Source organism: Phycodurus eques, chromosome 21, assembly GCF_024500275.1.
Source record: "Phycodurus eques isolate BA_2022a chromosome 21, UOR_Pequ_1.1, whole genome shotgun sequence".
NCBI classification, from domain to species: Eukaryota; Metazoa; Chordata; class Actinopteri; order Syngnathiformes; family Syngnathidae; genus Phycodurus; species Phycodurus eques.
In genome coordinates, this window is record NC_084545.1 from 4341271 (window position 1) to 4366538 (window position 25268).

At 47.2% G+C, this 25268-nt stretch overlaps 1 protein-coding gene across 1 annotated transcript; it reads left to right on the plus strand.

Annotated features, from left to right (window-relative positions):
* Positions 1 to 636: 636 nt before the first annotated feature.
* LOC133396743 (solute carrier organic anion transporter family member 5A1) lies at positions 637 to 25268 on the plus strand. The gene is made up of 10 exons (XM_061666893.1): positions 637 to 701; positions 1593 to 2853; positions 15644 to 15776; positions 15848 to 16065; positions 17828 to 17992; positions 19152 to 19350; positions 20823 to 20982; positions 21476 to 21720; positions 22118 to 22182; positions 23136 to 25268. Exons 2-10 carry the CDS (start codon positions 1959 to 1961, stop codon positions 23576 to 23578), a joined length of 2523 nt encoding a protein of 840 aa, XP_061522877.1. The 5' UTR covers positions 637 to 701; positions 1593 to 1958; the 3' UTR covers positions 23579 to 25268.

A 25268-nucleotide genomic window follows, 5' to 3' on the forward strand; every position in this document is an offset into this window, starting at 1 on the left:
GAAGTTGTTTTATTAATTATGATTTGATGTCATTGAGGTGACTTATACAGTAGGATATTCCATATTTGGTGTGGCTCCAAGCCCGTTGGTGTGTGTGACCCCGCGACCAGTCAATCAAAGCACAGGGTCAGCATGGCTCCCAGCTGTCAAGATGACGTAGACCGAAATGCATGCCGGTACACGAAGTCTATGGCGGTTTCTAGTCTCGCGTCTCCGATCTTAAAATGTCATTTTAATACCCATTTTTTTTAAGACGTAAAATTCTGAATTTATTTCTTTGGAGGTTATTCTGAACGTTTTTCCTAACATTCTGTTATTAAAGGTTAGCTTTTTAAATTCATTAAAAACTGGGAACTCCAAGTCCCAAGATGGCTGACGTTGTAAACAATTCAAGGTTTTGTGGCGCGGTGCGTTCAGTGAACCTCTACTTTTCGGCTACACTTGTCTTTGTAAACTTGTAAACCATTGTAAACGTCTGCTCAAATCCTACGAATGAATATTAAAAAATATATTTGATAAATTTACCGTGCGAACATTCCAGTTCGTGGTCGCTCTTTTGGTGGAGAAGCTAGCAAAGTTGTGTAATTTCCCACGGTCGGTGGAGGAGGCACCAGCCCCCAGCAGCCCTGCGCACCAGACAGATTTCATTCAGCGAGCAACTGCTCCGAGGACAACAACACACTACCTCCATTCTGTCCCGTGTGAGTACAACAAACCTTTAAAGCGACACAGAACATTCCTCGCCTCTTTGGGACAAATGTGTTCAATAACGTCAATATTGTCGCGGCGTGTTTGTCGTCGGAGTGACTGTGTGAGACGTTCACTGACAGCGTGCTCTTTTGTTCTCTCAATGTGTTTGTGTCGTGACAAAAGGGGAGATGCTGCTGTTTTTGTGGTCATTTTATTCCTTTGGGGCATTTTGGCCACGCGGCCAATCGGTGGTGCTCTTTGTTTGTGTTGTTTATGGTCGGATTTTGGTGTAATTTCAGAAGTTTAGCGATAAGAAGTGGGTTTTCGTGCCCATCGTGAACGCACGCAAACTGCACACTGAAACGATGTTATCAGAAATTGTGGCCGTAAACAAAATATATATTTAAAAAAATAAATAAAACTGTGTGTATGTAATTCTTTAAATTATTTGATTTCAAACTCAAGGTTTATAAAATATTCCCTAAAAATCGAGCTATACAGTGAGTGCACAATAGCTATTCAAGAGCAACAACTTATGGCAGTATTGTTAATAGAATGAGGAGAAAATTAACCTGACGTCGAAATCACATTCAGCAGACCTCCTGAATGTACAATTTCACCAAAGGTTCAAATATAAAATTCAGTACAAACTTGCCAACAGCTTTGCAGGTGAAAAGGTTTTCCAAAACAATTCTTGTACGCAACTGTCATTTTCTCGCATATGTCGCTTATTTCAAATATGACCAACATAGATCATACAGTTGTGTGCAAAAGGTTTTGGCTCAGTGAACTTGAAGGGATTCCGAGCAGCATCTACATTTCGTCCGGCATGAAGTGCTCGCATCCCTCTCGCAGTCTTTGTTCTGGACGCCATCACCACTTGTTGTCTGTTGTGTGTCTAGGCTGCTGCTCTGCTGTGGAACAAAGAAAACCAGCATTTAACAAAGAGCCATAACAAGCAACGCCACAATGGGAGTCTAAACCGGACAGGATTCACGTTTTGTTTTTGTAGATTTGGACTGGACTCGCAGGTTTTGCTTATTGACTTGTGACGATATTTTGGCCGTAGGTGCGCCGCGTGATCAGCGGATGGACAACATGTCCGTAACCAGAGGCGTCCAGTCCGCGCCGGTGATGCCGGCAGGGCGGTCTTTAGTTTCGTCCCTGCCGCCCCCCAACCGAGTCCCCGCGTGGCACTAGAAGCCTTCGCAGCTCAAAGCCGCGGCCCCCTCTTCCTCCGCCTCCTCTTCCTCTCACCCGGCCGTGCCATGACGTCGTCGGACAGCGACGAGACCGGCAGCGATCTCTCGGAATCGCCGGAGATCCTCCGGCTCCAGGACCGGTACGTGGACTCGGAAGGCTGCTTCAAGTCCAAGAGCCTACCCATCTTGAACGGGCCCCGCCGGACGGACCGCGAGGCGGTTCACGCGGACGAGGGCCGCCAGCTCCGGCCTCAACCCCCCGAGTCGCCCTCCTCCAGGACGGACTTCTCGCCGTCTGTGTCCAGCGTGGTGGGGCTCGGCAGCGGCCTACCCGTGGACCCCCGCGGGGCGGCCGGGGGCAAGAAAGTCGGCTTGTCCCTGTCCCGCCTTATCCGCGTCCCGGCCGGGAAGTATGTGCGCGTTATCCTCAGAGATTCGCGCTGCTTCCTGTTCTGCATGTGCTACCTGACGTTTATCCAGTCCCTGATGGTTTCGGGCTACCTGAGCAGCGTCATCACCACCATCGAGAAGCGCTACAGCCTCCGCAGCTCCGAGTCGGGCCTGCTGGTCAGCTGCTTCGACATCGGCAGCTTGCTGGTGGTGGTCTTCATCTCGTATTTCGGCGGCCGGGGCCAGAGGCCGCGCTGGCTGGCCGTCGGCGGCGTGGTCATCGCCGTGGGGGCGGCGCTCTTCTCCCTGCCCCACTTCATCTCGCCGCCCTACCAGATCCAAGAGATGAACGCGTCGGCGGCCCACGAAGGGCTCTGCCTCGGCGGCGGCCGGGAGGCGGCCGACGCGGCCTCGTGCCCTCGCGACCCCGAAGGCAACGGACACGACCTCTACGTGGCTCTGTTCATCTGCGCCCAGATACTGGTGGGCATGGGCTCCACGCCCATCTACACCCTGGGGCCCACCTACCTGGACGACAACGTCAAGAAGGAGAACGCGTCTCTCTACCTGGGTAAGTTCACCCGCACTACAGAACGCGCCTCTTCTGGACGTACGGCTGCAGCAGTCGTGTTGCGCTCAGGGTCCGAATCCAGATCTTGTGTCCGCACCTCGGTCTGGGTCAGTGGTTCACAAACTGGGGGGTCCGGGAGTGGTAGATTGAGGGTCCGCAAAATCATTTGCAACAAATGACTATAGCTTATCTGTTTAAAACATGTGGAGGCGGTTACAATTCAAAGCTGATATGGTGTGATTGTGATGTGTCGTCACATAAATATGACATTCCTTCATGAATAAAGTTTTTTTTTTTAGGGGTGCGGGGGCAAAAGGCATATGATCCCAGGAATAAAGTCAAAACAACAGCAACTATTTTTAGAAAATAGAGCAAAAAGGTGTCTTTTCCAGAATAAAAGGTGTACTGTTAAGACAATGTAGTTGAATTTTGGCAATTCACGTTCAAATATTTCTTTGCTTTCTTTCTCATGAATCAAACCTTGGCTCACGGCACTTTTCCAGCAAGGGCTAACGTTGAGCTCCGTTTCCAACAGTGGGACGCTGAGCAACGGTTAACACCCTGGCGGCACATTGGAACTGGAAATTGGACCTTACTTGTTTTTTGTCTGTGGCGTGTTTAGCTGCATTCGGTTCCAATTTGACTGTTATGCTAACAGAGCAAGTGGCAAAAAAAAAAGCGGGACACCATTGATTTTGTTGTTTCTTGTTGCTCCTTGTGGAATCATGGCGAGGTCGGTTAGCTTGGGACTTCCACGTGCACTTTGTAGTCTGTGACACACTTAATTGCCGTTATGCACGATTGTTTGCCTTTCGATAAGCCCGGCTGGCCGCGGAGGCCGCGAAGTCGACCCGCAGCAGCACTGCGAGAGGGAACGCGGGCTCGACGGCAGAACTGGGTTGCGTATGATTAATGGAGCGCTACAGTGTGCGCGCGAGAGGGCACACTGTCAAACTCCGAATTGTGCCGGCCAGAAGGAGAGGAGATGCATTCAGGCGTCTCTACACGGGTGTCGTGCGTACCTGCTACGCGGCGGCGTAATTGTTTCGCCTGCTGCGACATGCACGCCTAGCTCCAAAAGTAATCCCGCCGCCCCCCATGTGACCGCCTTGGTGGGGGACCCCTCAATCTGCTGAAGGCTTTCACGCAGATGCCCGCTGTCCCACTGACCTCTTATTATGGGAACTACGTGTCCTCCAGTCATGTGATTAAACAAGCTAAACTTGAACAGTGGATTGCGGCGGCGTTAGCTCTAAGCCCCTTTCACACTGACGGCTTTTTTCTATGGAATGGGTTGGTTGAACTCGACCTGCGAATCTCCCAGTTTTGGAGGTAGTATCAGAAGCCCGTTCTATACTGCCTTTTACAACGACGAGCTTTCGTCACTGTTCTGGGTGTTTCCGAGGTAGTATCGGAGGCGTGAAAGGGAGTAAGCGCAAAGCTGGAACTGGGATGTGACGTTTTAACAAGCAACGCTCAGTTCTTACGCCCAGTTGCGTTAGAAGCTGTGTGAAACACGAGAGAGATGAATAAATTCATCTTCTGTTGTCTCGAGCCCCTTTCACACTGCCCATCAAAATGGACTTTTATCACACGTTGGTGTTCTGTGTGAAGGATACAGAATGCATGGTTTCCCGGCCTTTTGGGTTAAAAGCATTTTTTTTCACACCGGCCTTTAAAAGGGACTTTTTCCCGGGTCGCTGTCCTGTGCGAACGTTAACGAATTTCGTCAGTGTGAAAGGGGCTAGTGACAGATACCTTAGTAACAGTAGAGAGAGAGTTTAATGCAAGTAGTCAAACGAACATGAATTATAGGTTGCCCACCCCTGCCTTTCGATGCACAGCAGTCCACGTTGAACTCGTCCTCACGTCGCCTCCCCCGCTACCCTCAAGACTCCGCTATTGATCACATGGCCGCGTCATCGCGAGCCACTGCAGCGCCGCGAGTTGAAGCGGCGGGGGGGGGGGGGGTAAACAAACGACAAGATAGAAGGAAAGCGCAGACATGTTGTGACATGTCCGCCGGGCAAAAACAGCCTTGGTTTGCATCCCGGTTGCTGGCAAATAACCATGGCAACTTCAAGCCGTCACATTTCCATTTTCTCAAGACATAGGGTAACCAGTCGCCCCCAACGTACCTTGAGGTGGTCTTCCCCTCAACAAAGCCATTTGCGTAAACCCCCAACCCAATTTGCAGCGACTCAGCGAGATACTTGTGGTGAGAGCGAGCGGGCGCCTCGTTTTTGTGTTTCGTCTGACCTGTGATGCGGCTTTGGCCTGGCGTTGCTGCGGCAACGCAGTGTCATCCAACCACTGGAGCTGAGAAACCCCCGCTACCCTCAAAAATGTCCGTTTTTTGGATGCCCACTTCTGCTTTGACATCCAGGGGGCACCCCTTATCCTTTGTGTACTTATTTACAACATAATAGCACCACTGCTCGTCACGGCTAACGACGTTGCCCATTTCATTTTGGTCGAAGCGATGCATACCTGCCGATCAATAATCTGCTTTTCTCATTCACTTCTTCTCTTCTTTTACACTCGTGCCATCTGTGATTTAAAAGGCAATGATGCTGAAAAGGTGCTATTGATGCAAGAAAAGGGAGGGGGGGTTAAGGCCTGATTAGATTGCATACTTGCACGCCCTCGTGACCTTTTAAGGCGACACATGTCCCAAGTGCATTCCTGCTCGTTACAGCCTCGCTCTGCGCAGACAGCAAGTGGGAATGTGCTTCCACTCTTCTGGAAAGGCGGTGTGGGCAAAAGTATTGGGAGACCCGGCCACTCCACGTACGCAAAAGTGTCACAAAAAGTGTGACTACCGCGAGGTGAACTTATGAGGATCTCATCTTCGGTTCCTCGCAAATTCACTCGAAAGTGACTTTATCTGTGTGAAAATTAATCGAGCACAAAGTTGATATGCTCGCAGGAAGCCGGGACTCATTTTGTTGTATGAACGGCAACGGGTGGATGCACGTTTATTTTTTGTTCTGCCTGTCACGAAACATCACTGGCGCAGACCGATGAACAAAGACATATTGGGCGTTAATAAATGCTCATTTTCAGACGAACGAGGTGAAAATGTCCCATGTGAAATAATTGCGATTCATGGTCTGTTCCCGAGCCCTGATTGATTCACAAATTGGTTGAGGGGCGGGTCTCGTTCCTTTTGAACAGCCTCCTCTTCAACATTCATGATGAGGTGAATGGGTTGTCTCTGCTGGATATTAATAGTCAAGTAGCAGCACACATGACTGCAGGACATTTTGTTTTGGAATCTGTAGCATGGCAATTATTATTATTATTATTATTATTATTATTTTTAACACTGTTCATTTACGAATAAGTAGTATAGGTCAAGGATCTTGCGTTAAGTGCAAGGGGTTTGCTCCCTACAACTCAACCAAATTGGGAATTGTTTGAATAGATGTCAGTGTTTCTCCAGGAGTGTTACACGGGTTTGTTGTGTGCGGTTTATGGATTTGCTCTGTTTCGTAATAATCGGGCGTGCTGACCCTCAGTCGGCTGTCTTGCACCTTCGGGGGCTGGCGGATCACGCTACTGCGTTTTCCCGCTCCTGCGTTTGCCCGCTCCGGAGTTTCATCATCCTGGCTTTCTCACACTTTCTTTGCTCTCTTTGTGTATACTGAACTTCGTACGACTCGAAACTTTGAGCAAAATCTGGGCGAAAGTTAGGACTTAAAGCACCTCAGTCGTGCTCATTTCAGCACCGAGTGCACACTTCAACAATTGTTTGAACTGTTTTTGAGTGGCATCCACCACAATAAAAATGACAAAGAGAAAACGTTGCCGCCACAATGTAGTTACCAGACTAGCTAGCAGTTAGCCTAGCTTAATCTATTTCTACTTTCTTTCTTTGTTGTATTTTCCGGCAGTCCGGACGCTCTGTGGTACCATACTGCCTCTCACAGGTCCGTCGAGGTACTACGGCAGACATGATTATGTGTACGGTGTTCTGTGTTGGTCATAGCGTACTCCACAATATACGCTCCAAGAGCAGCTAAGCGCACATGTTGATTTAAAAAAAAAAAAAAAAATTTCTCATCGTGTGTGGGTTCCTTCTGTTAAAACCTGCTGTACGTTTACGAGCCGCCATACCAGCGTCATGGACCTAGCTGCTCGTGGTTGATCTGTGCGACATTTTAGCTCAAGACGTACCTGCGTTGACTGCTACTCCCTTATAAACCATGTGACTTTCCTGTTGGCGAGCCCGCGTCACTGATGACGCTCAAGGCCTCGATTTAAAAAAGAAATAAATAAAATAAATAATAATAATAATAATACTTTTTTTTTTTTTTTTACCGTGTTCTTCCCCCTTGAAGCAAGTGTGGGAGTCTTGTTTGTTTCCACGGGCAGAGGTCTTACTCACTTTTCACGTAGGTGTCTCTCTCTCTGTGTGTGTGTGTGTGTGTGTGCGTGCGTGCGTGCGTGTATGTGTAGTCTTCGCTAGACATCATTTGCCGGATGCCCACCGGCCATTATCAGCGCACTGGCCGGATTGTTTTGACAGTGTGGGAAGTTTCCTGGGGAAATGCCACAAGCGAGGCTGTGATTGCAGGAACACTGAGGAACCTTTTGTCTTCAGCTATGCTGCTAGGGGGGGAGAAAAAACAAATTGGCCATATTTATTTCCCTTTGTTCCCGCTCGCTCTTTGGTTCATGTTGTTTCACCTAATCCTCCCTTCATCCCCGCCTCTGGTTGAACAAAAATCAAAAGAATGCCTCAAGAGTAGTGTTTTCTTGTCCACAAACATCGATGTGAGCCTGCTAATACATTTAAAGATAAGACCCAGTTATGTTTTTGCTAAATAATACAGAATGAGTAGCGGGGGAAAAAATCCCACTCCCTGTTTCCTATAGCTAACCCCCCCCCCCCCCCCTAAAAAGATCAACCAAGGCCATGAACCAATTAAAAGAGCAGAAAACCCCCTTAAGGCACCCCCTGCTGCCCACACGTCCCATGACTATTATAGATTTAAATTAGCAGCCACAGAGGAATTAGCGATTATGCTAATCTCCCGTGACCCATGGTCTGGCCAAAGATATTCCAGAGTTTGCGTCTGCATTTATCAAAAGGATGTAGAGTTAAAGAACGGGCCTTCAACCGCCTGCTTTTCATGGCCAATCCTTGAAATGATCTTCAAATTTTGATGCCATGGTGTACCCGCATGAAAAGAAAATTGGCGCTTTTTCATCTTTTTAGGCTACCTGCTTCCAATTAGGGCTCATTTGGGCAAAGCGCGTCACCGTACGAACCCTGGAAGTTGCCACAAATGACTGCTTCAAATAAAGATGTTGTGATTGTTTTGCATTCAAACAAAGGGAGAAAACAGCAGTGTATTTTTTCCTATATTAATTATTCTATAATTTCACTGGTCTGGCCTAGTTGACATCAAATTTGGCTATACTGTACGTGGCCCGTGAACTACAACGAGTTTATTCATTGACATTTTCCGTCTGTTGATGCGAACTTTCTCTCTTCACTTCCTGACCTGAAGCCGTTGTTCCCTTCTTGAGGGTTCGTCTGCTCCAAACATTCGCAGCTTTGAGGGAGACGGATGGCCGCCGACGTCGCCCGACCTCATCCCCATCTTACGACATTTGAAAACCGCTTGTTTTTCCTCTTGTCAACCTCCGCGGATGACTTAAAAATGCCACCTCGTCAAAAACGGATCCTGTACATAATTGACAGTGAAAATGGAATTTGACTGAAGTACATTTCAGTCTGTACTTTTTCACTTTCACTTAAGTAAAGGCGTTGAATGTGTCCGTATACTTGCAGAGTGTGAGTACTTTTGCCACAATTGTGACGCTGCCATCTCACGCCGATCCCACCTCAAAAGCCGGAAGCTGTTGCTGGTTTTGTGTTTGGGGTCTGAGTTATCCACACAAGTTAAATCAAGGGCAACTTGACTTCTTTTTTGATTTTTGAAAATGTTTTCACATTAAACCTTCATCCTGTTTGTGAAGTCCACCTGCCTTGAATTAGACTTCAGTGTTGTTTTTTTTTTTTTTTTTTTTGCCACGTCCCGGATGACCCCGATCAGGACTGTGAGCGTCTACCCGAATTTGCAAGCGCTTTGGGAGAATTCGGCAATCGTTTTCCGTCGCGCAAGCAGCAGTGTTTGCACGTCTGAGGCCGTGTGAAAAGACAAATACGTGTGAAAGAAGATACCGGCCCTGTACACCCTGCGTCGGCGTTTTTTTGTGCTGCGGGAAAATGACCGTCCCTTTGCTTACCTCCCAATGACGCAAGTCGGCATCTCAATCATTTAACCGAGCTGTACCGTGAGCTACGACTCCGACGATAAACCTTTTGTTCCTTTGTTAACGCTTGAGCGGCTGTCATATTGGATCTGCGTTGTAGTTTTATTTTTTATTTTTTTGCGCTGGCCACTGTCGCACAGGCAGTTGAGATTACACGGCTGCCAGTGAAGAGAAGAGCAGTACATACGATTACCCCGAGCCCAGATATCCTAGTTTATCTCATCAGATAGGTTGTTCTGGTTACACGGCAAGATTTGACCCATCGCGGGGGCTGCAGCGTACAGTGGAGCAGATTATTGCGGCGGTAATGGCTGCCAACGGCCTGAAAAGCTGCAGGTGCAAGATCATTGCCGTGCCGATGTATTGACGCGTCTCCCAATTCGGAGGATGCTTCGTTCACCAGATGCTTCGTTCATCATCTCCGTGGTCACTTAAGCGGTGAGTGGTTTTGAGGAGCAGGCTACATTGTGAGGCGCAGATGTTGCAAGGAGTTAATGTCGGCATCCCGCTGACGGAATGTCCACCGGATCACCCAAAAAGCCGAGGAGGATCCCGCTGCCGGGATCTTGTTGAGAGGCCTCCTTTTGGGTTGCGTGTCAGTGCTGCAGGGCTTGTAAAAGCAAAGCACTTTGATAGTCGTTTCGATCATTGCGAGGCAACACAGATGTGGGAAACTAAAGTGTTCCGATTGGGGCCGTTCTTTCGGGGGATATTCCATCTTTTGCGCTACAGTCACAAGAAATAACTTTGATTTCTTTTTTTTTTTTTTGGAGCGCACACATCCCCCTTTTTTTTTATTTATTCAGAAGCAGTTTTCATGTGCGCCGATCCAAATCGAGCCATATTTTCGAATCAAATCACTGTCACAGTGTCTTGTTTTTTTGAAGCGGTCATTGAGTTTCGAGCTGATTTCAGACACGTCCGTAGTCGCTTGCCCAGTATATCTGCACACTACGCACAGCTTATATATATATATATATATATATATATATATATATATATATATATATATATATATATATATATATATATATATATATATATATATATAAATAAAGGTTTTAAAAGTATACTGCCGTTATCCGGAATGATGTGATATGTAGCACAAAGTGTTAGAGTACTGAGATCTCGCTGCCTTGCTCGTGGGAAAACGAGGAGCAGAGTTTTATCCCCTTAATTTTCTGATGCAGCGAGCGAGGGGACATTTGTCTGAGGCGAGATGGAGCTACCAAAGTGGGTTTTGTCTTCAATAATGAGTAACCCGGACTCCACATAGCTCACTTTTGCGTGACAAATAAGGCAAAAAAGAAAAAAAAAGTCCAAACTGAAGGTCAAGTGCCTCAGGAGGCAGGTCGAACTGGGAACGTGGCCTTGGTAGTTTCTGAGCAGCCCTTGTGACTGCTCATGTCTTGGCTTACAGCAGTAAAGCATGTGAGGCGGCACCACGACCTACCGCGTGGCCTCCGTCTCGATGGTCCGAAGGGCTTTGGGGTCGTCTGATCATTTTCACTTCTTTCAAGTCTAAGCTCTCTCCGTCTGTACCGGTCGGTACCGACGGGCCGCCGTGATCCGAACGTCTTTACCTCGCTTGATCCGTGAAAACATTCCACGCGGCTCGCTTGCTGCGTCGGGCTCCCGCGTGTGAAGAGGTGGAGTTTTACGCCCAGGTGGGGATCAATCTTTGACGTCGCTTTCGGTCTGCAGCTGATAACGATTTCGCCCTCCTCACAGAGAACCGTGTTTTGACTACTGCTGGCACATACATTACACACATGTATATATAAATATATATATATATTTTTTTTTAAATTGTGGAGATTAGTTACTCTTTAAGTGAATCAGTCCCCTGAATTGTCTTACAAGTGAGGATGAACAGCGCACTAGTACATGGACCTGAGACTGGATAGCGAATCAATCAATTCCTTTGTTTACTTGAAAAGTAGTCTTGGAATAAATTACCTATGTGCATTGTTTCACTGTTAATGTCTCTCTTTCTGTGTGTGTGTGTTTGTCTGTCCTGTGTAAGGTCGGAACATGTAAGAAGACACCGTCAGCAAGTCGCCGCGGCGATGCAATTTCATTGGCGCACGTGCGTTATTCCGGTTGAAACAGGAACGCGTGACGCGTGAGAAGGCTTTGTAAAGTATATCGCCGAGTAAAAGAGAGAGCGATGTCGCCTTTTGTCGAGATTAGACGAAGGTCGCGTTTGGAGCACGAATCCGAGGGTCTTGTTTCTTATTGATTGTTTTGTTTGTTTGTTATTGACGTTATCCCGCTAACTTCGTATCACAAAGATGAACACAGGTGGACACTTTCGAAGTGAACAATCGGACGATTCGTGCGTTTGGTCACTTGCGTTCCTCCTGACCTGTGATTAAAACACACGATTCGCCCGAGGTAATGACTTGTGGCAACGGGGGGTGGGGGAGGGTCGCTTCATGAGTCGGCGTGCTTTATCACCGGGTGTTTGTGCGCTCTGTTGTCAAGGGCACGGGGGAGGGGGCGAAGGCGAGGTCTGGGGAGGCGAACGGGGCCTACTCGCCGCGGACGCCGTCTCGTCGTCACGTCTGGAAGTTCTTTTTACAGTCCGAGCTGCGCTGGACATAGCTGGCGGCTTGACCGGCCGGGGGTCTGTGAATTTCCTGCAATTAAAACATCTTTGTGCGTGTTTGGTGTTAGGAATCAAGTTGCAGAGGTCAAAGGCATGTAAATTTGCGCAGTCAAGATGCTATCAGATGCTCCTCCCCATTGTGATGCAATGCAATTCCACACGGGAGAGGGCACAAGTAGCTCTTTGAGTCTTTAAGGTTGCCGGCCCCTGGTCTAGGGGCTAAGGTGTGGCGTTTGTTAGGGAAAACAGTTGGGTTTCAGTAAATTGGATCTGATCGGATAGCCCTCCAAGTGTTTGTTTGGTACGGACCTGGAATGGGTTGCGAAGACGAGGCAGAGTGGAGACAACAGAGCAGCGTTTGGTCCCTGAAGGTTCGCGGATGTTGCCGAGAAAGCGTTTTCGCCGAGTTGCACGGCAGCGTCGGTCGCACGCTCGCGTCTCTTCTTTACTCTGCGCTTTGCGTTCCGATGCCCCCCCCCCCCAACCTCACTCCGATCCGTCACTTCCCAAATCATCCGTTTTGCTTTGTCTCCGCTTCCTCCCGCATGGGACTCTTCCATTTTGCCGCTCTCTGTCTGGATATCTTTAACAAATGTCACAAAGATTCACCTGTCGTCAACGACGCTTTAACCTTTCCCGTCACGTATCCGTCCCGTTCCGTACGATTCCGAGAAGGACGTCGGCCTCGCTCGACGTGGCTCGATACTTCTTTCTGCTGCGTCCTCAATCTACGCTTCGTCATGTATGTCTAATGCGGAGAAACGCCGCCGCGTATTGAAAGTCAGACCCCAGCGGCCACGCCGATGCTGACTGGGTACAAAGACGCAAGCGGGGAAAGCCAGTCGCACCCGACGGATCATATGAAGCCTGTAAGGTTTCGTCCTTCACGTGCCACCGCTGAAGGTCTGTCGCGTAATTGAGTCAAGCAGGCTTGCGGTGAGGCGGCGTTCCTTCGTTGGCACCCCCCCCGCCCCATTGCGGCGTGTGTGTGATCGAGTGTCGCGCCCCTGCCGCTGTTGCTGCTGTGCCAGCACATCTGTCAATCCGAAGACTCTGCCCCGGTCGCCCTTCTGTCGTTTCCTAAACCGCATCGGTCCGAAACGGAACAAACAGTCGGGCGGAACAGCTTTAAGATGATCGACCGGGGGGGGGGATTGGGTCACATGTTAAGATGGAGTTTCCGCCCAAAAAATCAGTGCCCTCACCCGCTTGGACTGCCAGTGACTACTTTCATCCCTCATTCAGTCCCACTGGCGGAAGCCAAAGCTCACTCCGGGGTTGGATATGTTCGGTACCGTGCTCAACTGGCGTGTGGACCGTTGCTTCACAAGCCAAGAAACATATTTTACATGAGAAGAAAATGGAGCCAGACCGATTAATGGCCTGCTCCATTTAATCAGCAGATATTAGCCTTTTTAATTCATTAAAAAATGTTTTTGTTGTTGATTTAACACTGACAAAGATAATGACATTCAAACAAACAACAATACGAAGGTTGCGGTAACGTTTGGCGTTTATATATATTTATATAATGTATTTTTAAGTGGCTGATGCAATTATTTGCATTCTCCCATAAGCCCGGTCAGTTTGACCACAGCGCACAGAATTTAAATGTACCACTTGGTGACTTACGCCTCGAAATATGTGGGAACATAAACGACGAGGCGCATAAAGCAAGGTCGGAATATGTTTCGTGTCGAAGAAATTCACCCCATGAAAAAAAAAAAGGTCAACGTCATCCAAATATTCCAACAGACAGTCTGATTCCAAATTTGCATTCACGTCGCATGTACTTTTTGCGAATTATATTGTATTGCAATCCAATGTCAGAAGAAGCAACCTGGCCTTCATCTGCAACTCTATCACCACGCAGTCCTTGTCCTGTTTTATTCCATTCCGGACCGTCCTCAGCCGTTTATGAGCCGACGAGCCGTTATTCATCTCGAGCGGGAGATAAAAAGAGAAGACCCTTTGCCACGCTTGCCCGCTGTAATGAATAGCTCGTCCCCGCTAATATCCTGCCGCGTTGTGTTAACGGGCCTCGACTGTGGAAGACGAGAGAAGGCGGGGTTTTAAAAAAAAAAGATATATATCCATGCGATGCGGGCCAACGGGGGAAGGACACCTGCTTCGGGTGCTTCGAGGAATGAGTCACGTCTGGCGGTGTGGATTAACGGCGGCAAAGCGGTCACGCGCCTTTTAAATAAACTGACCTGACGGGCTTTTTTAAATGTGCTTCATATCAAATCGATGTTTTTTTTTTTGTCTGCACTGTACACAGTAGATAGAAAACGTCTACACACCAAATTAGAAACTAATAATAATAAATAAATAATAATTAGAAACAAATGAGACCTTTGAAAACCTTTTCCACCATTATTTGGAAAATCGAGTACAAAAACCAAAACCAAAAAAAAAACTGAAATAAGTCATAAACAACTGAGATAACGCGGTTGCACAAGTGTGCACATCCTCTTATACCGCATTCAAACTCACGGAAAGCGGGAGTCAGCACACACCTGCCGCCATCGAAAGTGCCCGTGATTGCCCACTAAAAGTTCAGCTGTTCCAGTAGGCTTTTCCTGACATTTTTTTAGTCTCACAAACCATGTTCCGAAGAGAGCGTCCACAGCATCAGATGGATCTCATTGTTCAAAGTTAGCAGCCACAAGGAGACGAGCAAGCAATTGTCAGCCCAAAACATTTGGCAAAACAACTTCCAGTGTGACAAAAAATACACATTTCAACGGCGGGAGAGTCCACGAACGTACGCAAGGAGTTGTTATGTAATGTGGCGGCGGGTGGACGAGGTATTCCGTCGGCGTCAGAGGTCGAGATTAAGGGATACTTTTTTTGAATGTGAAACAAAGAGAGTATTTTGCATATTGTCGAGACGTGACAAAAGAGTGACTTGTTATCCTATCTGTGAGAAGGAAGTCTGTGTGTGAGCGAGACCTTTCTTTTAACTCGTTCACACCCAGCCAGCCTTCCCAGTTAACATGGATATTTGACTTCTAAAGCCGTCAATGGCAGTGAATTAATTCTCTCAAAAAGTACACACACACGCACGCCATTCCAAAGTGCTAATCCTAACGCCGTGCTAGCTTGAAGCAATGTTCCAGGTGTAATTATGGAAAGTTCGACCCCTGCCGATTGTAGCTGCTAAATGGCTTTGGCTTGTCTCCGCTGCAGGGGCCTTATTATTTTCCCCACTCGTCCGACCTAGGTGTTCTAACTTTAATGAGTTTATTTTGCCTTCCCGTGGTGACACACACACACACACACACACACACACACACACTCCTGTGCGTTCTTGTGTGTCGGAAAGCTGCAGGCGAGCCCTCGGGTCATCGCAAGACCTCTGGTGCTTTCAGGTCAGCTGTTCACATGTTACAGAAGCTGTGAAAAATTTGCCTCGGGGCTGCTTAGAAAGTTCGTTCGTTCGTTCGTTCGTTCGTTGAGAAGGAAACGTCTCGTCCTGAAACTAAAACGCAACTGTTAACTAGTTGAATTTGTATTTCCAATCGGTTCGTCGCGTACAATCGCCTCGTTCGCGTCCAGCGGCTCAGTTCGGTGCACATTTTTGGGGGCGTTTCCATGGCGAAGGGGGTAATGAGACACGAACCGCTGCACTTTACAGCGCTGTTTGGTCGCGGCGCCAGTGGTGCCAGGTGGCGAAACGCTGCGCTTCAGTACACTTGAGCCTGACGGATACGTCGAATGAATGAAAAACGCGATGCGTTGTGCAGACTTACGGGATGAGGCTTGGCCGCTAGTTTTTCGAAACACGCTATGAGGGGTCCTCCATTTACAGCGGAAAACGCGGAATCAAAACGGCACCGTTTATCCATTGGTAAGATGTCCCTTTGTCTCCGTTTTGGTTTGGCTCAGCCGTCATGTACGTGATGGGAGCCCTGGGCCCGGCGGCCGGTTACCTGCTGGGAGGCGTCCTCATCGGTTTCTACGTGGACCCCAAAACCGCGGTCAACATCGACCAAAGCGACCCTCGCTTTGTCGGCAACTGGTAAATACGAGGCTGTTGTTTTAATCGTCGACCGTTTGGAAAATTCAATCCGGTGGCTTTCTGTCGTTCAGGTGGAGCGGCTTCTTGCTGTGCGCCGTCGCCATGCTCCTGGTCATCTTTCCCATGTTCGCCTTCCCCAAAAAGTTGCCGCCGCGCCACAAGAAGAGGAAGAAAAAGACGGGCTCGTCGCCCGGCGGCCTGTGCGGCGAAGACGGCGTGATGAAGGAGAAGTCCGGCAGCAAGGGCAAGAACGTCTCCTCCTCCATCGGCTTCGGGAAAGACATCAAGGGTGAGGAGCTACTAGACTTGAACCTTTATCAAGACTACATCCAATGTTTTAAGTCACATTTTAACATCCGCAATTGGCCTACAAGCAAGACGACAAGCCAGCGTGTCGTCCAAACATTCGCCGAGTGAAATGCAAACACTTCAACGTTTGGAATTGCGCTGCCGCGTGCGTCCTTCCGTTGAAGCTAACGTCGCAGTCCAGCGACTTCCAACGAGCTCCATTTTTTTTTTTTTTTTGTCCTTCAGATGACTGCAGACACGGAGACATTCTAACGGAATCTCTCCAATCGTGCACATTCTCGCTTTCCTTGTGAAATGTTGCAGACCTTTTTGAAGGAACGTTAGGTATGAATAACAAGCGCATATCAGTCATGCGTCTGCTAAGTTGTGTTTAAGATGCAGATAATCTGTTATCGCTGTGGCACTTGGCAACATGACATTTGGGAGACAAAATCTGCCATTTTGGCCATTTTTGGGTCGTTTTAGCCATTCCCAGGGATGAAAAGGTGATATTTTGTCCAACTGCTTCCAAATAACAGCCACATATACTAGCAAGGCAACCTTAAATGAGAAAATATTGGAGGTTTTTTTTGGTTTTGTTTGTTTTCATCCTGCGCGAGTGGAGCATGGCGGCAAAGTCCGAACGACTCGCAATAAAACCAAAGAAATATGTATCGGCTCCGCAAGGTCGGTCGGTTTCCCAGCCGCACGGAATTTGGTAGGCATGTCTGTCACGAGGAGACCTGCAAAAAAGTCACTCGAACACAGGCCCCACGTGACACGGGAAGTCGGCCATGTTGGTTCGAAGCGGCCATTTAAGGGCGTTTTGAATCACATATACTAGCCATCAAAGATGAAATCCTAATAACGCCGCAAGGTCAGAGAAATGGCTCTGATTGGCGCATTTCAAAACCATTTCGGGTTCCCTGTGACGGTTTTGGCCCAACGTGGCCTGCCGCTCGGAAGTGGCGCTCTTAAGTCGCTTTGACTGTTATGATGCAAATGAAGCGCCACAAAAGGAGCAAGCGTCGCAAGCCAGTGGCGTGTCGCGGACAGCTGCGGGAGGCATCGGCGGGAGCTCGCCATCTGTCCACGCCGCGCCGCTTCCTCCCCCGACGCGGACGCAAATCATTCGCCGCGAACGATGACGCTCGCGGACGGCCGCCTGCGCGATTGGCGGATCGAGAGCTCAGTCGGCCTCGACGAGCCTCAGCTCCATTTGTGTATTTTTAAGCTAGTTTACATTGGGAAACGCCATCGAAATGCTAACGCTTAGCAACGACCGTTGCGGTTTTGGGACCCTTTAAGCCGCAGATATTTGAACACAAACGGTGGAGCAACACATTTAAATATACAGTATCTCAACATGTATAATATTTCAGCTTACTGAGAATAGTCACAATGCGAATTTCATGATGATATTAGTCTATGATTTTATAAAGTAGAATATTATAGAGCGCGCTTAAATTGTCCAAGGAGTGGGTAAGGATTTGCGCTTGATACTCAGCCCAAAGAAGCTGCCCAAATGAGCTTTGCAAGCGAACCTAATTTGCCTAGCAACAGCAGTGTATTTTCTTTACGCTGACCGCATAATTGGCGAGCGACAGGATCAACGCGGGGGCACCGAATCACGTCGACGGCGGCCTCGGGCGCACCTAAAGGGGCGCGTCTGCCCTTGACGGGACGAAGCGGGAATAACTGCGTTCCGAACGGACGAACCGTCCGGCGTCTGACGTCCGGCGCGCCGTCTTGTGCTTCCGCAGACCTCCCCGAGGCGGCGCTGAGGATCCTCAGCAACGTGACCTTCCTGTTCGTCAGCCTGTCCTACACGGCCGAGTGCGCCATCGTCACCGCCTTCATCACCTTCATCCCCAAGTTCATCGAGTCCCAGTTCGGCATCCCCGCCTCCAACGCCAGCATATACACGGGTGAGACGGGCGCGCTTTACGTTTTGGCGCCGCGGTCGTTCCTGGTTCGTGTCGGTGATCATCGAAGCGGCTTTTGATTGGTTACGTGGCGAATGGTTCTTCTTATGAGTCAATATTGCCAAGTTCAACCCGCCAAAAATGTGATTTTCATTCAACTTCCCGTTGATTGATGCTGCTGCAAATGCAAATTGGTTTACGCCAACACTTTTTTCATTAAAAAAATAAAAATAAAGAATTAACAGGAAGCAGACAAGCTGAATTTGTGTGCCGGATGACATGGCGGACATTTTTGGCTCACGTTAGCATTGAATGAGCACGTGTGTGGCGGACCTTCACTTGGCAACACCATTCAGTTAACAAGCTGAAGTTGGACAATTTGAAGTTAAACTATTACTCGATTATCAAAAATAGTTGTCGATTGTTCGATTAATTGTCGGCCCTCGAAAATCGACCACTATGACAGTGTGGATGCGTTCAGCTTGACGACATCTGTGCAAGTGGAAAGATTTATTCTGCTACTTCTACTATTTATGACTATCACTACTTTTAGTTTATGTAAATAATTTCTTGATCCCAAAGGAAATTCAGGGACTTTATTTTAAATTGTGTTCTTTTCGACCATCCAAGCTTTTTTTTTTTATTTTTTTTTTTAAGCCTTCCAATGACATTGACAGGAAATCACTTTTGTCGTTACGATAGCACTTAAAAGGCGACGTTGACTTTTTCTTGTGCGAGTCATGCTGTCCTGCTGACTTTCATTGAGTAATAAACGTGCTGGCGCCGTCCCTTGAGCGCAACGCGTTCATTACGCACGCACGTTGATTTCTTTCCCTTTTAATTTGTCCGGCCACTCATCTTAACCCTTTAGCGGCGCTGATGATGCGCACAACTGTCGGGATTATCGCGGCGTCGACGCGTCCGAGTATCTTGGCGGCGAACATGTGCTCATTTCTAGACGCACGCGCGCAATAAATATCGTTACCTTGTCTCCGACCGCATGTTGCCAGGAGACAAAGGGTAAGGGGCGGTGCTGTTGCCATGGACACCCAACCCACGTCAAGATGGATGTCACGGACGAGAACTACAAGCAAGAAGGACATCGGAATCAGCGCGAAAAACAGGAACTTTTAAAAGATCTCCACTTATCTCCTCCTCGCAGGTCTGATCATCGTGCCCAGCGCGGGCGTGGGCATCGTGCTGGGCGGCTACATCATCAAGAAGCTGAAGCTGGGCGCCCGCGAGTCGGCCAAGCTGGCCATGATCTGCAGCGGCGTGTCGCTGCTTTGCTTCTCCACGCTCTTCATCGTGGGCTGCGAGAGCATCAACCTGGGAGGCATCAACATACCCTACACAACCGGGTGAGCCCCCCCACGCCCCCAACCACGGGCCGCTCGCACCGAACGGCAGGAAACTCTGCAAGCGCGCCTATCAGGAGTAGACCCGCAAAAAAACAGCGCCAAAAAAACCCACGGGCACTTTGTTCTCCAAAGACAGACGCGTCTCGGAAAGTCCACTCCACGGGTTTGGCCCATTTAAGGCCCCCCCCCCGCGCTAAATGGAGAGGAATATGAAAATATGAATTAACCAGCAACACTCACACATGAATCACTCGTCACCTCTCATTCTGAATTATGCTGGCATCGTATGCGTTACTAATTAGCCACGTTTTGCACGTCTAAAAGTAGCAGCAGCAGCGGCACAAAATGATGCCAGTTATTTCAATTTAGTTAAAAAATACACAAATATTTTTTTTTTGGGGGGGGGGGGGGGGTCGGGTGCAAATATGTATTAGATGAAAAAGAAAAAAGTGTTTTGCCCTTTCTAAAAAATACAGATACAGTAATGGAAATAGAACCAAATGCTAGAAAATATTTTGAATATTACAAATAGATAAATATGACAACTATAGAAACATTAGATACAAATACGCAAATATGAGCAAGAATACAAAAATATTAGAGAACACCAAAATATTATACAAAAAGATTAGAAGAAAAGTACCTGAATATTTAAGAAATAAATAAATCGATATGACAAGATGGGTCAAAATACAAAATATTTGGTAAAAATACGCAATTAGCAACAATACAAAAATGTTATCCAATTAACATGTTAAATATTAAAATCAATTTAGATTAAAAAACACAAACATTTGTACTGTGTACTGTAATTTAAAATATAAAGAAAAATAAAAAATCTATCGGACTCTGCGCCCGTTTCCGGTTTCCTTCCCGACACGAGAGTTGCAAAATAATATTGGAATGAATGACTGCTAATAAGGTTGCTATCTGTCAAGCTGGCTGGGACGGTCAGCGTGGCTGCTCCGGCATCCTCGTCCTCCCGAGGAATGTGGAGACCCTCCTTTCCGCTGGGAAGTCCAAAAAAAAAATCATAAAGGAACTTGCGCTCGCAATGTGGTGACGATGTCAACCTGACAAAAGAGGCACGCGTGTTGGGTAATAGAGATGAGACACTATGGACTTGTCATGTGACAGTTAACAGTATGATCACAACGTTGCGAGATATGCCAAGGGATTTTGCCAATGGGAGCGGCGGGTCAAAACATTAGGTACACTTGCACTCATCAACAAGAGCCCAAGTGAGACTGCACTAATATGACAAAAAGAATGAAAAATATAATAGGAAAAATGACAAAACATTAAAGGTGTTTTCAAAGCAATCGACAACTATTTTAATAATCAATGAGTTGTTAGCTTGAAATTGTCCCAAAGCTCAGATTTGGTGAAAAGGTTTTGGAATGTTTCAAGACGAAATCGAAAAATATCTCCGGACGTGGCGTTGATTGTCATTTGCGTGTGCGTCGTCGCAGTCCGACGCTGACGCTGACGCAGAGGAATCTGACGGGAAGCTGCAACGTCAACTGCGCCTGCCGCATCCACGAGTACGCGCCCGTGTGCGGCTCCGACGGCATCACCTACTTCAACCCCTGCCTGGCCGGGTGCAGCGCCGTCGGCAACGACAGCGGCGGGGTGAGCGCGCGCACAAATGCTTTTCAAATAAACCAAAAAACATTGACCAAAATGAAAAAGGATGAGATGGAAAAGTCACAAATGTTAGACAAACTAGTCCTGTTAGAAAACCCAGAAATGTAACAACACAAATATGAGATGGAAAATACACAAACTGTAGACAAGAGCGCAAACACATTCGACAAAAACATCAGACAGAAATAAAGATTACAAATATGCATATGAGACAAAAGGAAACTGTTAGGATGATGATGAATAATGATAATGAGAGCAATAATAAAAAAGCCTAATAGGACTAAAATATTAGACAAATATTTGATGAAAAATACACAAACATTTGAAACGAAAATAGTCGGAGAAAAAAAATCAAAAGACAATGTATGATAGTGAATGTATGTATATAGATTTTTTATTTCATTTGACATCTGGGGAAAAAAAGCCCAAATTAAGTGACTATAACCTGTCAGTTCATTCAATCAAATTGTCCGCCCAGATGAGGAACTACACGGAGTGCGGCTGCGTGCAGAGCCGGCAGGTCATCACGCCGCAGTCGGGCGGCGGCCCCGTCAATCGGCTGCGGCTGGTCATCGTCAAGACGTACCTGAACGAGAACGGCTTCGCCGCCTCGGGGAAGTGCGACCGCACGTGCAACACGCTCGTCCCCTTCCTCGTCTTCCTCTTCATCGTCACCCTCATCACCGCCTGCGCGCAGCCCTCCGCCATCATCGTCACGCTCAGGTGAGGAAACTGTGTAGTCACAAAACTACAAGAAGTCAAGTTATGAACGAGTGCAACGCGTGCGTGCGGAAAGTTTTGAGGGGAGAATTGATTGATTGGAATGATAGAAGGAAAAAAAGTCCCAAAAATAAAATAATGCTTCCCGTTTCCCATGAGGAAAAAGTCATAGAGGCTAAAGCACTAATGTTGCAAAGAAAACAATCATATTGCTGCCATTAAAGCGGAGGAACGTTGGCAATGGAATTTGAATGTTTACCAAATATGTTTGTCATTTGAGAGCTTTAAGTCAAGATCAGACATCAAAGTGCTTACAATAAGTAAGTTGGAACGTTACTTAATGCAATTGTAATATCCCAGAAAAGAAAAATGTTGTCACGTGTATTGATGTCTTGTTCAGGTCGGTGGATGAACCAGAGAGGCCTTTTGCTCTCGGCATGCAGTTCGTCCTTCTCAGAACTCTCGGTGAGTTTATTGAGTTTAGGAGAAAGAAAAGGCTCGTTTCCGTTTGATGGCAAGCCAAACGTCTTAAATGGCGCAATGCTCCCACCCAGTGGTGACAAAGATGTATAGCAGCACCTTTTCTTTCCAAAATCCAATCTCACATTTTGATGTATCACTTTAGTAATCATTATTGTAATAATGCCTTTATTAGTTACTGAATATAAAATTGCATATCCCATTCAAACTGTGATTAAATGGCATCACTTTAAAAAAAAAAAAAATCAACTACATACTTGTTCTTGTTGTTGCAACAACAACAAAAATTCATGCAGTATATTTTTTTTTCACCACATTTCCTACAAAGACAATTGAAAAAAAAGTTCTATTATTCATTAATAGTATAACTTTAATAATAGCAGAATAATATTGAACAATATAATGCAAATTCTGTTGTACTGGTATGAATCAACTTCAAGCTCTAACTGTCTTTGCGGAGTAATAAAGTTGACTAATTGGTTCAATTAAAAATAAATGGAAAAATATATCAGCCGGCCCGAATTTCGACGCAGATATTCGTCATTTTGACACATATCGACATCTGACTTTTTATTTTATACAAATATACTGTATATATATATATATATTTCCTATGGCCAATAAGAGATCAGTTTAAAACTAGGCAAACTTCATGGAATGATAAATTAATTTAAATTTCCAGTTCACTTTAGAAGAGATGCTGAAGAGAAGAGATGCCCTTTTTGTTAGAATTGTAAAACAACAATGTATATTGTCTAAGATGGGGGGGGCAATCTACCATGTTGAAAAGCTGCTAAAAAAACATATACTTAAAGGCATTTAAGCAAAATGAAGTATCTGAGTTTGTACTATTTGAAATTTTGATCATTTTTAATAATGTCTGCCCTGAAAAAAAGCCGTATCGGTCTGTGTGTGTGTCCAACCTGTTGTTTTTTCAGCGTACATCCCGACGCCGATCTACTTCGGCGCGGTGATCGACACCACCTGCATGCTGTGGCAGCAGGACTGCGGCGTGCCCGGCTCGTGCTGGGAGTACGACGTCACCGCCTTCCGCTTCGTCTACTTCGGCCTGGCCGCCAGCCTCAAGTTTGTGGGCTTCGTCTTCATCTTCCTCACGTGGTACTCCATCAAGCACAAGGAGGAGCGCTCGGAACGCTGGCGGCCCCGCCCGCCGGCGTCGCCGCCGCCGCCGCCGTTACTGCCGGGCGCCGTCGGCGAGCCGGTCGGCCGCCCCGGGGGCCGCAAGAGCCACGCGCGCACGCGCTCCTGTCCCGTCTTCGTCCCGCCGGCGCGGCCCGGGGCCCCCGCGGCCGCCGCCGCGCTGCCGCTGTGCCGCGGCGGCCTCAAAGCAATAACGCCCGGAGGCTCGGCCCGCGCCTGAGCCTTCGAGAAGCGCAACGCGGCTCTCCCGCGCCTATCCGAGGCCTGACTGACACGCCGCCGTCATGGTGCTAACTCATGTCACACTCAAAGCACAAAGTGTGTTCTATGCAAGATCCCAACTCCAAGAACACGGCTGTCCCGTCCCAAAGATGTGATCCAAAACCCGCCGGAAATAATCCGCAGTTTGTCTCCTTATTATTGCGGTGACGATTCACGATTGTATCATGTACGGAACGCCGTTCGGAGGCTTGAACGAGCAGACCTTCGTTCGCCCGAGGCGCCTACGCTTAATTCAAGTAACTTGTGACATTTTCCCAATGTTACCTATCATATCACAATCCAGTGGTGCCTTGAGATACGAGGATCTGTTCCCATCGGCCTTGCCGGGATAAAGAAAGTTTGGCAAATTTGTGGTCACGGAACAAATTCAACTTGTATCTCAAGGCACCACTGTAAAGCCCTAATTGGATATAATTTTTTTCTTTATGCCCGCTCGCCTCACACCTGCGAGGTTCTGGGTTCGAAGCTCGGCTACCAGGGTGGCGTTTTCTACGTTGGCTTCTCAGGCTAGCTAGCTCGCATGTCAACAAACCTGCTCAAACCTTTTCAGCCCCTAAAAACCTGCAAAAATAGATCACAATAGTATTGACATATTGTACATAAGCATAATGTTAAACACATTTACTAGTAATTAAAAAAACAAAAAAAAAGAGTATTAATATTGTTGCAAATTTTCAATTGGTCTGTTAAAAGTAGTTTTAATTTCACTCTGGTGTGACTTAAAATGTAGATCAAACAACTGCGTGATGGTCTTGTAAATATTGATTATAATTATCATGAAGTGCAAATAGTGTAGAGCGTAGATGAAGCGTATTTATGAACCAACATTTCAAGACAAAGCTACAAAATTGAGTTGTCTCTCGCAGTGCCTGAACAGTATTATTGTCAAGTTCGGCCGACAGGAGTACTCTACCCATAATGCACTTCTCTCCCCTCAGTGAACTACCCTTTTTTTGGTTACAGATTTGTAAAAGCAGCAGCAACATAGAGCATAGAGCGATCATGACGACGATTATTATTGTTTTTGCGGTAGAGTATTCCGAAAAGCTCTTAATTAAGAATTGCGTCGTCGGTGTTCCTCAGGAGCAGAAAAGTGTCCCGTCCATGTTCATTTTTTTTGTCTTTGTGAATGTTTGCTTTCCAAATGACTTGAATACATCGGTGGTATTTGTCAATAAAAAGTCAACAATATGGCTCACGCGCATCCAGTGTTGCCTTGCGGTAATTTGGATTTTAATGAGGAATAGTCAGAATGTTCCAAACGACAACCTGACAGAGTCGGATTTTGGAAACCGTAAAGGTGAAGTGAGTGAATTTAAAACAATAATGAGTGACTGAATCATTTGCATTATTTGGTGATTACATCACCTTTGATGAGTCGGATGCTGCTGAGGAAAAATACAAAGACACAAGTGGCACAAAGAGTTAAACTAATTCAATCAACTCAGAAACAAGAAATTGGGGCTTCAAAACAGGTTCAGGGTTTCATGGTGGGGTTTCGAAACAGGGTTGGGGCTTCAAACTATCCATCCATCCTTCCATCGCTTAACCGAGTTAGGGTCATGGGGGCAGTAGCTTTAGGAGGGATGCCCAGACTTCCCTCTCCCCAGCCACTTCATCCAGCGCTT

What these genes read in the sequence shown, in the direction of transcription:
- LOC133396743 (XM_061666893.1), top strand. Translation starts at nt 1,959, where the DNA reads ATGACGTCGTCGGACAGCGACGAGACCGGCAGCGATCTCTCGGAATCG. An exon ending in AACATACCCTACACAACCGG is followed by an intron (nt 19,351 to 20,822) that starts GTGAGCCCCCCC and finishes GCGTCGTCGCAG; the next exon opens with TCCGACGCTGACGCTGACGC. An exon ending in TCGGCAACGACAGCGGCGGG is followed by an intron (nt 20,983 to 21,475) that starts GTGAGCGCGCGC and finishes TTGTCCGCCCAG; the next exon opens with ATGAGGAACTACACGGAGTG.